The 14,088-nt window shown below is 43.9% G+C and overlaps 1 protein-coding gene across 1 annotated transcript in view; it reads right to left on the reverse strand.

The window, feature by feature from the left end:
- phyhip (phytanoyl-CoA 2-hydroxylase interacting protein) overlaps positions 1–12,552 on the reverse strand; it is a gene marked incomplete in the record, with an annotated part of 26,555 nt that extends 14,003 nt beyond the window's left edge. Inside the window, 2 exon segments of the mRNA XM_032516385.1 lie at positions 434–613; positions 12,251–12,552. Of these exon segments, the coding sequence (XP_032372276.1) occupies positions 434–613 (180 nt within the window).
- Positions 12,553–14,088: the final 1,536 nt, after the last annotated feature.

The raw sequence follows: 14,088 nt of genomic DNA on the forward strand, positions 1-14,088 counted from the left end.
ACACGTCCTGTGTTTGGGTGGAGGTCCTCTCCAGCAGCAGTCTGAGACCTGGTCTCTATTTTGCAGGCCGAGCTCTGCTAGACACTAACCTTGTCTCTGGAATATATATTCTATTGTCATAAACGTTCTTTTATCCAACCTACGGACTTGAACCCTTCTTCCTGAAAGAATCTAGAAGGGCAGGATTTTAGCCCAACATACCCCCCCTATGTGGTCCCACCCGGTGTTTGAAGTGGTTGGGGTCCCTGCTCTCCTTGTAACCCCCCCCATAGGAAGGTACATGGGGGCCCACCCTGTGTTTGAAGTGGTTGGGGTCCCTGCTCTCCTTGTAACCCCCCATAGGAAGGTACATGGGGGCCCACCCTGTGTTTGAAGTGGTTGGGGTCCCTGCTTTCCTTGTAACCCCCCCAGAGGAAGGTACATGGGGGCCCACCCTGTGTTTGAAGCGGTTGGGGTCCCTGCTCTCCTTGCGGCTCAGGTCGATGAAGAAGTGCGTGGTCCTGGCGCTGTCCTCGGGGCTCATGTCCCACAGGATGCGGAAGGAGTCGCAGGTCACCTCACAGATCTGGATGTTGCACGGGGTGGCGAGGGGGGGGGCGTCCATTTCCGTCATCTGCCATCAAAGCGAGAGATCACAGTTAAATCCCTGTTATAACATAACATCTGCCTAAAGAGATTAAATCTACAAATCCCCCGAAACCAGCGGTGGCAGGAACGCGTCCTCATGTCTACACTAGACAACGTCATGGGTTTCATCGCTCCTGTTGTCTCCTGTTGTCTCCTGTTGTCTCCTGTTGTCTCCTGTTGTCTCCTGTTGTCTCCTGTTGTCTCCTACCAAAATGTCTCTATCAGAAGACATATGCACTGTAAATAATGCGACAAAAACTCTGAAAATAGCAACAAAAAGTTTGGAAAAAAGGCGACAAAAACTGAAATAAAAATAAATAAACGTGGGGGAAAAGTGACAAAAACTGAAAAAAACATATGGGAAAACAAAACTCAAATAAAGCGGTGAAAACTATGGGTGAAAAATCCCAAATATTCCCCAACAAAACTTGAAAAAAAACTTGAAAAGGGCAAAACAAATCTTTTTTTAAAAGGTGACAAAAAACTCTGAAAATAGCAACAAAAATGTCAGGAAAAAATAAAAAAAAATAAAAATAATAACAAATCAACAAATCACTCAAACCAAAAAAAATAATATCAGAATTCTGACTTTATTCACAGAATTCTGACTTTTTTAATTCTGAGATTAAAGTCAAAATTCAGATTTGTTTTCTCTCAGAATTCTGAGATCAAAGTCAGAATTCTGAGATCAAAGTCAGAATTCTGAGATCAAAGTCAGAATTCTGACTTTTTTAATTCAGAGATTAAAGTCAAAATTCTGACTTTTTTTTAAAAATTCTGACTTTATTCTCAGAACTCATATCATTTTTCACCAGTGGCCCTAATCTTCTTCCTTTATGGATCGGTGTTATTCACCGTTTTGCTCTTTTCTCCCCCGTCCTCCCGCCTTTCCTCCCCCATTAAGGACATTTCCCATCCTCACACCCCTCGATCCGCTCCGTGTGTTGTGGTTCGGGGTTTTCTGATCTGGACTCTGTTTCCCTTTTGGCCCTCCTTGTATTTGTGTCTCAGTTTTGTCCCCGGTCTGGTGTTGCCGGTCCTGTCCTGTGTTCCCAGAGCGTCTGCATGTTCTGTTTCCTGTTTTATTTTGAAGTCTGTTTTCTGTCTTGTCTCGCCTCTAGCTTTACTTCCTGTGTCTTCCTGCTCTTGTGATTACCTGATGTCTTCCACCTGAGTCCCTGCCTCTCGTTACCTAATCACCTTGTGTATTTAATGTCTGTCCTCCCCTTGTCTTTCGTCAGATCCTTTTGTCCTGTCAGCTGTATCCATGTGAGTTTGTCCCGTTTTATTGTCCCCCTGTAGCTGTTTTTTGGGGAGTATTGGGTTGTTTTTGGATTTCCCCTTTTGCTCCTTGTGTTTTCTGAACTGTTTAAGAATAAAGCAATTTTTTTTTTTAAGCTCCCTACTACTCTGCTTTTGGGTCCTCCTTCCTCCGATATAACACCGCGCCTTTCATAATCCACCTACACCCGTCTCCTAGCAACCACCCCAACCTCTGCAGCCTCCCTCCGTCTTCTGCTGCCCTTCTCCAAAGAAGAACCAGCTCCAAACTAAAAACCAGGGCGGTTAGTCGGGCAACGGGTCCCGTGGGTCTCGGTCGACGTGTTTTATTCCTTTTCATGTGAATAAACTATCTCCAAGAAACTTCTGAGCACATCTCAAAGCAAAGATGGAAAGTGATGCTTCTTTGTAGAGAAACTCAGTAAATAATCTGCATTTATTTTTGCTTTTTTTAGCCTCAACAACCACTCAAAATAACAGGTTTGTCGACCAAATCGTGTGAGCGTTATGCAAATTACTCCCAAAATGTTAAATATTATAGATTACTAGTTACTGTCATTTTTGAGCAGCTATATCACAATATTACTGTCTCTGAATTGTAATGCGTTACACTACTTTTGCATTACTTTTGAGTTATACTTCCACCCAAATAATACCGGAAATTTGACTTGGCAGCTAGCGTGTGAATTCCACCACCGGATCAATAACTTTGTCCACTTTAATACATCTCAGATTATTCATAATATTTTGTAAAATGCATATGAATGTGCAAAGAAAAGCTATAGAAATAGATCATTAAAATGTATAATAGGAGAAAATAAATACTCAATTAAAAGTACCTTACAGTTAGATTGAAGTACGGCGTTGTTGTTGTAAAATGTTTGTAAAGCACATGAAAAAGAGATTCATGTTTTTTTAGTTTAAAACTAAGATTGTCTTAAGGAAACGGTCAATTATAGTGTGATGTTGTATGATACTCCTGAAAATAATATCCATCTCGCAAATGTAAAAATGTAAAAATGCTATCTACCGACTCTACAGATAATCATTTGTCGGGCAGGTTTTTGATTTTTTAACTTTGGGATTCGAATATTGGGACAAATCTACATCTGTTAAACATTGGGTCACTGTAAATGTTACGTTCAGTTTTTTACAGTGTGGGTTTCTTTTTAAACAAAATGACCACAAAAACAAGACGGATGCCATGCAGCGCTCTAAATCCCGGATCTTCACGATCCTACCTACAGCACCTTTAACTAACGCTAGATTGACTTGTAAAGTATGAAGTAGAGACAATAAAATCTGAAATAATCAGGCATCAAGATGCTTTTTTTGGGACATATCCCCTGCATCCTCCCCAGAAATCTACGCCTATGCCTCCTGGATGAAGTGCACGTGTTTTCAGACCAGCTGAGCTAGACCTTGCAGCTTGTCCTGCCGTCTGGCCAGAAACAGAGAGGGGGGGGGGGGGGGGGGGGGGGGGGGGGGGGTTCAGTAGGTTTTGTGCAGCAGCGGAAGATGTACGATCGTATTTCCTGTTAGCCCCCCCCCATCAGTGATTCGATCTGGGCGACTGCACACAGCCTTGAGTGTCGAGCTGAGGATAGTCTGTTGGTCGGCCGCTGTCCTCCGGTGTGTGATTAGCTGTCACAGTCCTCTCACAAACTGATGGGACGTCTCTGCAGCGTCTGCAACGTGGAGCCTGAGGACGTAGCTGCCCCTCCACAGTTTGCTTGTTATTGCATCTTAACCCTCGTGTTGTCTTCTGTCTTCCTGCCAACCTGCAGATTTCTGTTTTTATGAGTCAAAATGTCAAATGAAAAACCTTTTATCAACGTTTTGGTTGTCTTTTTTTTTTTTAAATGTAACTAATTTTCTTCAGGTAAGAATTTTAAATGGGTCAATTTGACCCGAAAACCGTAGGTTAAAACAACGGGAATGACGACGAGGGGGGTTACATAGTCCGTCCACGTTGCAGACGCTGCAGAGACGTACCATCAGTTTCTGAGAGGGCGGTGACAGCTAATCACACACCGGAGGACAGAGACTGAAAGGAAATAAGATTGCACATCACACGCTGCTGCTCAAGCCTACTGAAACCTCCTCTATATCTGGCCAGACATCACTAACTGGGACGTTGTAGAGCGTCCTCTGGTGGACAGACTATGCAACGCCATCACTAACAGGGACGTTGTAGAGCGTCCTCTGGTGGACAGACTTGCAACGCCATCACTAACAGGGACGTTGTAGAGCGTCCTCTGTGGACAGACTATGCAACGCCATCACTAACAGGGACGTTGTAGAGCGTCCCTCTGGTGGACAGACTATCAACACCATCACTAACAGGACGTTGTGAGCGTCCTCTGGTGGACAGACCTATGCAACGCCATCACTAACAGGGACGTTGTAGAGCGTCCTCTGGTGGACAGACTATGCAACGCCATCACTAACAGGGACGTTTAGAGAGCGTCCTCTGGTGGACAGACTGCAACCCCACTTGTCGCAAAAAAAATTTTTCATTTGAAATTTTGGCTCATAAAAACAAAATTGTGCAGGTCGGCAGGAAACAAGACAACACGAGGTTAAGATGCAATACACAAACTGAGGGACAGCTGCTGTACGTATTCTGTCCACCAGAGGACGCTCTACAACGTCCCTGTTATTGATGGCGGTGCATAGTCTGTCCCCCCAGAGACGCTCTACAACGTCTAATAACAAACCGGGAGGGGTCTGAACGGAGATAGGGTTTAAAAAACAGGAGAAACTTGGGAAAAACGGAGTGTGGCAGGTATGCAGTAGAGGTCGCTGTCACTAAAAAAACGTGAACATGATCGTAATTGCTCCCTTGAACGAACGCCTATGGGAGCGTCTTTCAGGGAGTGACAGTCGCCTAAAATCCCACGTGGCCCAAACCTGCCCCCCCCCATTTGGCAGGCAAGGCAAGGCAGCTTTATTTGTATAGCACATTTCACACAGGTCAATTCAAGTGCTTAACACAAAATCATTAAAACAGATAAAACACAAGTAAAAACAGTTAACATAAGCATTAAAAATCAATAAGACACATGAATAGACTTAAAAACAAAATAGAAACATTAGGACACATAAACACAAAATAAAAGTTACAGTGGCAGCTAAAAAGAAATGAGCATTAATTTAGAAAGGCAGCATCAAAAAGAAAGGTCTTCAGCCTTGATTTAAAAGAACTGAGAGTAGCAGCGGATCTACAGGTTTTCTGGGAGTTTATTCCAGATATGAGGAGCATAGAAACTGAAACTGCTTCACCCTGTTTTAGTTCTGACTCTGGGACAGAAGTAGACCTGTCCCCAGATGACCTGAGAGGTCTGGGGGGGCCAGTGTAGTAGCATATCAGAAATGTATTTTGGACCTAAACCGTTAAGGGATTTATAAACAGCAAGAGTACTTTGAAATCATTCTTTGAGACACAGGAAGCAGTGTAAAGACTTCAGACTGGAGTGATGTGATCCAGTCTCTTGGTCTTAGTGAGGACTCGGCAGACAGCGTTCTATCAGCTGGCAGCTGTCTGATTGATTTTTTAGGAGACCTGTAAAGACCCCGTTACAGTAGTCAAGTCTACTGAAGATGAAAGCATGGACCATTTTTTTCCAAGTCCTGTTGACACATAAGTCCTTTAACCCTTGAATATTGTTCTTTAGGTGATAGGAGGCTGACTTTGTATAATTGTCTTTAATGTGCTGTTAAGTTTAGGTCGAGTCCATGACTACACCAGATTTCTGGCTTTGTCTGTTGTTTTTTTAACATTGTTGTTTTGAAGCTAGCAGACTTTTAATCGTTCCTCTTTTTTTTCCAAACAACTCCCTTCAGTTTTTTCCTTCATTTAATTTCAGAAGTTGTGGCACATCCAGTCGTTAATTTGTTTTGATGCAGTTAGTTCAGTTTTTGTATTTGACTATAGTCCCCTGGCGATAAGGTTATGTAATTTGTGTGTCTCCGCATAACTATGTAGACTTATTTTGTTTTTCCTCCATAATCTAGCCAGTGGAACATGGTAGATTTAAACAGAAGAGGCCCCAGAATGGCGCTTGCGAACTCCGCATGTCATATTTACGCTCAATGATAATTACCTATTGACACAAGTAATCCCTATTCTTTTAGTGAGTACCAAACCAGTTTAGTACTAAGCCGAAAGTCCTACCCACTTTTCCATCGTGTCTAGTAATATGTCATGGTTCGACCGTGTCAAATGGCAGCACTGGATCAAGTAATACTAAGATTGAAATTTTTGCCACTATCTTGTTAAGGTGGATGTCATTTAAGCCTTTGACAACGAGCCGTTTTATGTGCTGTGGTTGGTGTCGGAAACCCTACTGAAAGGTATCAAAACTGTTGCTTTATGCAAGAAATGGGTTTGGGATTGTTTGAAAGACTCCTTTTTCAATGATTGTTTACTTAAAAACGAATGGTTTGTATTGGCCTATAGTTGTCATTAGTGAACTTCTAGGTTGTTCTTTTTTAAAAGTGGCTTATTACTGCAGTTTTCAGGCCTGTGGAAAAATACCTGAAAGAAGAGATGTGTTCACAATCTGTAAGAAGATCAGAATCAAACAATTGGAAACATTTTTGAAAGTCCCCGTTGGTAGAATATCAAGGCAACGGTCGAGGTTTTCAGATGTTGAATAATGTCCTCCAGTTTTGTATGGTTGATTGTGTGAAATTCTGTCATATTGGAACTAGTTTTGCTTGAACACTGTGACAACACATGTCCTGAACTTGATATGGAGGCACTGACTGTTTGTCTAATCTTCTGAATTTTGTCTTTGAAGAAGGAGGCAAAGTCATTGCAGGCCTTGGTAGATAAAAGTTCAGATGCTACTGGTACTGGAGTTTTGTTAACCTATCAACATTAGCAAACAAAGCACGTGAATTATTATTGTTTCTAGAGATAATATCAGAGAAGAGGACCTTCTTGCATTCCTCAGTTCCAAATTAATAAATGCGAAGTCTCTCTTTATAGGTGTTATAATGACCAGGAGATTTGTTTTTTTCGCCCACCTTCGTTCAGCTTTCCTACACTCTCTTTTTTTGTTTCTCACCAGTAGACTATTTCTCCATGGAGATCTTTTTCTTACCAGAGACAACTTTGACCTTAGTGGAGCATGCATCAATAACTTTGTAATTTTACAGTTGAAATTGTCTACAAGCTCACTGACTGATAGCCCAGAGAGGGCGGGTGTGGGAGAAAAGCTGAATAAATGTTTCACTGTGTTTTCAGTGATAGATACCGTTTTTCTGATTATCTTTGTTTGGACACTTTTGGGCACAGAGATAGTGCCGTTAAAGAAAACACAGAAATTCTAGAGAGCAACGTCAGTCACCACAACCTTGAAATGTTCAGACCCTTTGAGACAATCATGTCCAAGTGTGTCCCTTATATGTGAGTGGCTTCGTCACATGCTGAGTCAGTCTCTATTCTCAAAAACCACAACACAGCTCTTTGTCCCCCTGTCCTGGGGGTTGTCAACATGAATGTTAAATCACCCGCAATGATACAACAATCAAAGTTAATGCAGATAATACAGCAGTTCATGAAGTCATCAATGAGGGTTGCACAATATTTAGGTGGCCTGTATATATTTAGAAACATCGCCTTGAGGGAAGATCTTAATTGAAGACCACATATTCAAAGAAGCAAACTTTCCATAACATATTGGCGTACAGTGGAATGAGTCATTAGCAAAATGGCGACTCCACCTCCTTTCTTTTCACTCTATTCTCACTCATAAAACTGAAGTTGGGGGACTGACCTCGATGAAAACAGCAGCGCTTTATTATGGTCTAAACCAGGTTTAGTTAAAAACATAAATCTAGAATTGTGTTTGATATAAACATTGATTAAAAAGGTTTTTCCTGCCAGACCTGACGTTTAGTAAGGCTAGTGTTAGTGTGTTTTTCATTTTTTTGGACAGGCTGTAGCTGACGGAATGGATGCTAATTTGCTAAGTTTTCAGTTAAGTGCTTATTCACCATTCTTTTCCTATTATACCTATCCAACATAATTGAGGAAGAGTTGAATCCCACAGGGCCCGGGCTTGTCTTGGAAAGTCATGAGTGGTCTCTAGGCCTGGAGCCAAGCCTGGCACATTTCAGGTCATGCTTACTGGTTTTTGCACACAAGCGCCCTATCATTCGCTGATGGAAAGGTTGTTTTACTTCCTGGCAGAGGAGCCCGGCGTTTTACTATTACCGGGGTTGAAACCCGGGTCGTTTTTTTTGCCAGGGTTGAGATGGGGAAGGAAGGGTGTAAATTTTGGTTTCAGCATCTACCAGTGATTCATGTGGTCAGTGAACTCCAACATGGGGGTAGGGAAAGAGGGGAAGGGTGAGTGGAGACAGCGATGGCTCCTCAAAGATTGGGGTTGGTAAATTTAGAACAGCCACTGCAATCATCTCCTCCCGTAAAACTCATATTTTCTCCTTATTTCTCCAGCATCTCAACATCGACGGCGCTCTTTCAATCAGAATCGCTCTCACACTGAGCAGCTAAATCACAGATGTGCCTAAAAATAACCTCAATGCAACTGAGGAAAACACTCATACACGGTCTGCTCTGTTGTCCTGATCCTGCGGATGCCGGGCGCGGTGTCATCGCCTGAGTCTGGGCTGTGTTGTTTAAGGTGTTCTCCCGTCGGTGTGACGGATAGGCTGCAGCAGCTCATTAAAGCCTGTGAACTGTGAAATTTGTGCGTTGGGTCATTCACACAAGGGGGGGGCATGCATGCAGCCAAAGAGCAGTGTCATCGCGCTCACGTGTGTTTCCACGCGCCAGTTTTCCAGCCAGCTGCACGTTCTCATTTCTTCCTCCAGTGTCTTTTCCGAGACAGAAAACTGGGGCAAGAAAGACAGAAAAAGGGGATTCTCCCAGGACAAGTCCTCAGCCCCCATGTCTCCGCGTGTGTGCTCCACTTTTAAACCGAGTAACATACATGCAAGCTTGGTTCAAATGAAGGTTTCCACACAATCCTGTAGCCCTCATTCATAAATAATGCCTGTGAAAGGAAATATAAGCCAATTACCTCCGCTAGCTTTCAGTCGCTCCAAGTCAGAGTCTAACTAATAACTAAAGACATTTAGGAGGAGTCATAATTTATTGAATCGGGATGGAGCGAAACATCAATACGGCAACATATCGTTGTTCCTTCTTTGTATAATTGAGACGATAATCGATGCACTGGCGTCAAATATCAATGTTTTAATGAATGAAATAAGACGCTCTGAATGCTCGATATGAAGGTAAATATGGTGCAAATGTGAGAGTGCATAGATGCGATGTCAGCACTTGTAGAATAGGATTTGGAAAAATAGGAAAAATCTGTACTTGTAGATGTGATGTGAGCCACTGATGGCGGCTGCAGGACCAGGAGCTCACCGCCACTATTAACAGTGTTATTATTAAAAGGTATTTACAGTATTTAGAAGCAGGCTGGCTGCTAGTTAGCTAACGCTAGCTGTCATGCTACATACATAAGCCCGGACAGAGTTGACCCTCATCTGGCGATAGAAACCCTGCTGTCCCCCCCCCCTCGCCGTCCGTCGGCTCAGAGCTCACAGACTAGTCTCACAGGACCAAATGATTGTTGCCCAAATGTGCGCATTGAAGGTTGCAGATGTCGCTTCGGGTTCAGCCCGCCGCTGCGTTATTGCATGAGAGCGCCCGCGGCGCGACAGATTCCGAGGTTGGAGTCACTGAGTTTTGTGGAAAAGTTTACAAAAATAATAAAGATACGAGTACAAGATTTTTTTCTACACTTCTTTTTTTGACGTTTTCAACACGTACCGCTAACTTTTTAAACTTTGTTTTTACAGTTATTTTTGGTATTTATGATCAATAAAGTCTCATTAATAGGACTTATACCTATGTTTGATTAGAAAAGCGAAATTCGAGACTAAAATGCTGACTAAAATTAAAGGATGGATGTTTGATTGATAATCACAGACTGGAATATGTCAACTTTTACTCAATACTATTTCAAAAACACTTCAATGTTTTTTCAAATGCTATAAAACTGAATACGGGAAGAAAGGGACAGTTGGGGTCAGGAAACGTGACACGCTTTGACCCGGGGTCACCGTTGTTGCCCTTAATACTACGTCATCTTCTAGCATTACACACGCCGAAGGTATGCGTTTTTGCGTTGTATCTGGCGCCGACAGCCACTGCTCAAGCGTCCGTTTTTTACGAGTTCTGAGTGAGAACGGGTTGGGACTCAACGGACCTCCCGTCCAGCGTCACGTGGTAACCTTCAGGAAGTGAAGTATAGCCCAAACCGCCATCTTTTTCTCAACTTAATCATGTAGTTTTTTTGCCTTTACGTTCAAAATCGCTAACACCATTCTCTGGTTTAGACATGAGGTTGTGTTTCCCGCCACCGCTAGGGGGCGCTAGCGCTCCTGTGGGTTGTGTTAGAGGACCAGGAACAAACTGATGTTTTATTATTAATAATACTAATAATTTGTGGTATTATTGGTACAGTGAGCCGTGTATTGTGTAGTCCAAACAGCATCCTGGGATAGGAGAAAAACATGCTCTGGTTTATTAGCATTTCTTTAAACCAATCGCAGTCGTCTTTGGCGTCGCTAAGCGTAGGACGGAGCAACGGTGCCGCTTGCAAAGTAGCCTCGGGAAACAGAAAACTCTGATTGGAGGGATCAGGCTATTTAGCTGTCTGGATTTATCGTAGTCCTCAGAAATCACGTAAAGAATTACACAAAGAAAAGGACCGTCGTGGATTTAAACCACGTGCATCGTATTGTTAGGTACCCTGTGATCAGAGGCGGACGTACCATCAGGCAAAGGTCGGCAATTAACTTGGGCCCCGAGCTACCGAGGGCCCCGTAAAACGCCTCATAAACTCATGCTTACGATTTGTTGTCTTACTTTTCACCAATTAATTATATCTCTAAACATTGATACGCTAAAGTGCTATCCGATTGTTTAATTCATGATGAGAAACTCCCCCCGGTCCCCCCTACATTGGACTAGTCCATTATCCTGCTGTAACCAAACGGCTCAGCAGGCTGTTAGCCGGAGGCTACAGACGGTGGAAAATGAAGAGAAGCTACCGAAGTGGTTCTGAAAAAAGGAAGAAGAAGAAGCGGGAAGAAAGCAGAACGTTTTTAGCAAAACTTCCAAAGGTAACAACCTTTATCAACACGAACATTAACGTTACTAAAGAGCAGCAAGAAGCCAAGGTTGCGCTAGCGATGCTAACACTGATGAAGAGTAGTGTCAGCCCAGGTTAATCTAGCGATGCTAACATGAAGAGGAGCTACCCACCGGCAGGGTTAGCCCAGGTTAATCTAGCGATGCTAACACTGATGAAGAGTAGTGTTAGCCCAGGTTAATCTAGCAATGCTAACACTGATGAAGAGTAGTGTTAGCCCAGGTTCAGTCTAGTGAAGACTGGAGAAAAGTTACAAGTACGTCTTTCTCAGATAAATAAGGACTGAAAAGGGGGAGAACGAGGGTTGTAGGGGGGGCCCTATGCCTTTGTTTGCCTTAGGCCTCAAAACGACTAAATCCGCCCCTGCCTGTGATTCCCCACCCCCCCTTTTATAGAAGCATGCACATTTGGGCTGTGAGTTCTCCGTTACACTCGCTGTTATCTCGTCATAAAACGCGTTCATTCAGACGCAGCAGCCGGGGCAATGAAAGCATCTCTGTGCTTCAAAGTCATTTCTTTTGCCCCAAGGAGAATACTCTGCACATTTAGATGGTTGCACGAAGGAAAGGAAAGAAAAGGCAGAATGTTGCTCAGTGCATGTGTAAAACTAAAGGGCGTGAAATAGCCATTAGCAGGAAATAATAATTAACGTTGTGTGAGCACCCGGTTCAACAGATATTAAGTGACTAATCCACGCATTGACATTTAAGAAAATGAGCATCACAGGAACCAGTTTATGCTGCTGGGTGAAATATCCTCGCAGTCTCGTGTAAAACGGCATCAGATGGGATGTCATAAATGACCAAGGCTGGTGATAAATGTCATCACGCATGATTATGCACATAAAACTCCTGCTTTAACACCTTAACTACATGATTGTGCACATAAAACTCCTGCTTTAACACCTTAACTACATGATTGTGCACATAAAACTCATGCTTTAACACCTTAACTACATGATTGTGCACATAAAACTCATGCTTTAACACCTTAACTCCTGGATTCATCTGACTTCATGTCTGAGAAATGCACGCGTGAAATGCAGCATCGCAGCGTCAGAGTGTGTGATCTCACACAACTTCACAACAGATCTGTTTCCTGAGCATCTGCACGCAGGCAGACGGAAGAGATTCCCTTACCTGTCTGAGGCTCGGATGTGTGGTTGGAGAGAAGATCTCAGCCCAGATGTGTGGTTGGAGAGAAGATCTCAGACCGGATGTGTGGTTGGAGAGAAGATCTCAGACCAGATGTGTGGTTGGAGAGAAGATCTCAGACCGGATGTGTGGTTGGAGAGAAGATCTCAGACCGGATGGGAGAAGACTCTTTCTCCTCTTTTCCTGCCTCCGCTGCTGCAGCCGGTGACAGATCTCCCAGGAACGCCGATCAGGAGGAGAACCAAACACAGGCTCGCTCTACAGTCTGTTTCTCTCCTGCTCTCTCGCTCTCTCTCTCTCTCTCGCTCTCTCGCTCTGTCACACAAACACCCCTTCCCTCCCTCCCTTACTCTGTCCCTCCCTCCGTTGCTCTCTCCCTCCCACATCCCTTACTCTGTCCTTCCCTCACTCTCTCCTCCCTCCCTTCCTTACTTTGTCCCTCCCTCCCTTGCTCTCTCCATCCATCACTCCCTCATCCCTTACTCTCTCCCTCCCTTTCTCCATCACTCCCTCCCTTACTCTCTCCATCCCAATTTCTCTCCCTCCATCACTCCCTCTCTCCCTCCCTCCCTCCCTTACTTTCTCCCTCAATAACTCCCCCCCTTACTCTCTCCATCCCAAATTCTCTACCTCCATCACTCCCTCCTATACTTCCCTCCCTCACTTTCTCCCTTAGTCACTTCCTCCCTTACTCTCTCCATCCCATACTCTGTCCCTCCCTTACTCTTTCCATCCTATACGCTCCCTCCCTTACTCCCACCATCCCTCCCTCCATCACTCACTCCCTCCCAGTCTCATGTTCGCTCTCGGCTCTTCAGCATGATGTTTCCTTGACTCCTACGTGCAGTCACACAGGATAAATTAATGAATTAAACCCAAAACGAAGCGAGAAATGGGAATTTTCCACCGGGGCCGTGACCACACGCACAGCCGTGTCAGCGTCGAGCTCTCGGGCGCTGACACGGCGAGTAAAACACACTCTGGAGGCGCTGACACGGCGAGTAAAACACACTCTGGGGGCGCTGACGCACCTTTAAAATAACACATCAGTCTGCCCGGAGGAGCAGACTCCCCTAGACCCTCTAACATAGACTCAACACTTGCATAAATGTCACTTCTCAGATATGGAGACAGTGTATGACACAAGGGCTGTTGGGGGAGGGGGGGGGGCAACATTGTGTGTGTGTGTGTGTGTGTGTGTGTGTGTGTGTGTTCTTTGAGGGGGAAGGGGGGCGAGATTTTTGTTTTTTTTACGTGCTCCACTGGCCACTGCGTGTTCAAAAGAGATTACACTGAGTGATGTCCCGGTAAATTACACAGAGCTCCATGAAGAACTAAAAAAAAATACATGTGCCAACTGTTATGCCATATGACTCTGCACCCCCCCCCCCCCCAGAGCGTCTGGAGGCGAGGGATGCCACCGTGTAAATGCAGAGTAAGCAGATTTACCTTCATTTTTAAAGGCATGATTTAATGTACTTTGTTTCCTGTTTGATTAATTTGATGATTTTTAAAAAAACAAAACAAAAAAACACAACAATTTGTAACTAGAGATGCAACGAATTGCCGATTAATCGATTATGCGATCGACAGAAAAATACATTTTGATAATTGATGACACACAGATACACACACACACACACAGACGCGCACACACACACACACACACACCAAAGCATCAAGGAGACAGACATCTGTCGGTGTGTCTGGTCCGGCTGATAACAGAGGACCTCGGGGTCCAAGTCCTGATATGAAGAGGATGGGTTGTGTGATGAATAAATACACTTTTTTTATTTAAGAAAATGTTAAAATATGCTCATGTT

The sequence above is a fragment of the Etheostoma spectabile genome, chromosome 5 (genome assembly GCF_008692095.1).
Source record: "Etheostoma spectabile isolate EspeVRDwgs_2016 chromosome 5, UIUC_Espe_1.0, whole genome shotgun sequence".
In the NCBI taxonomy this organism is placed as follows: Eukaryota; Metazoa; Chordata; class Actinopteri; order Perciformes; family Percidae; genus Etheostoma; species Etheostoma spectabile.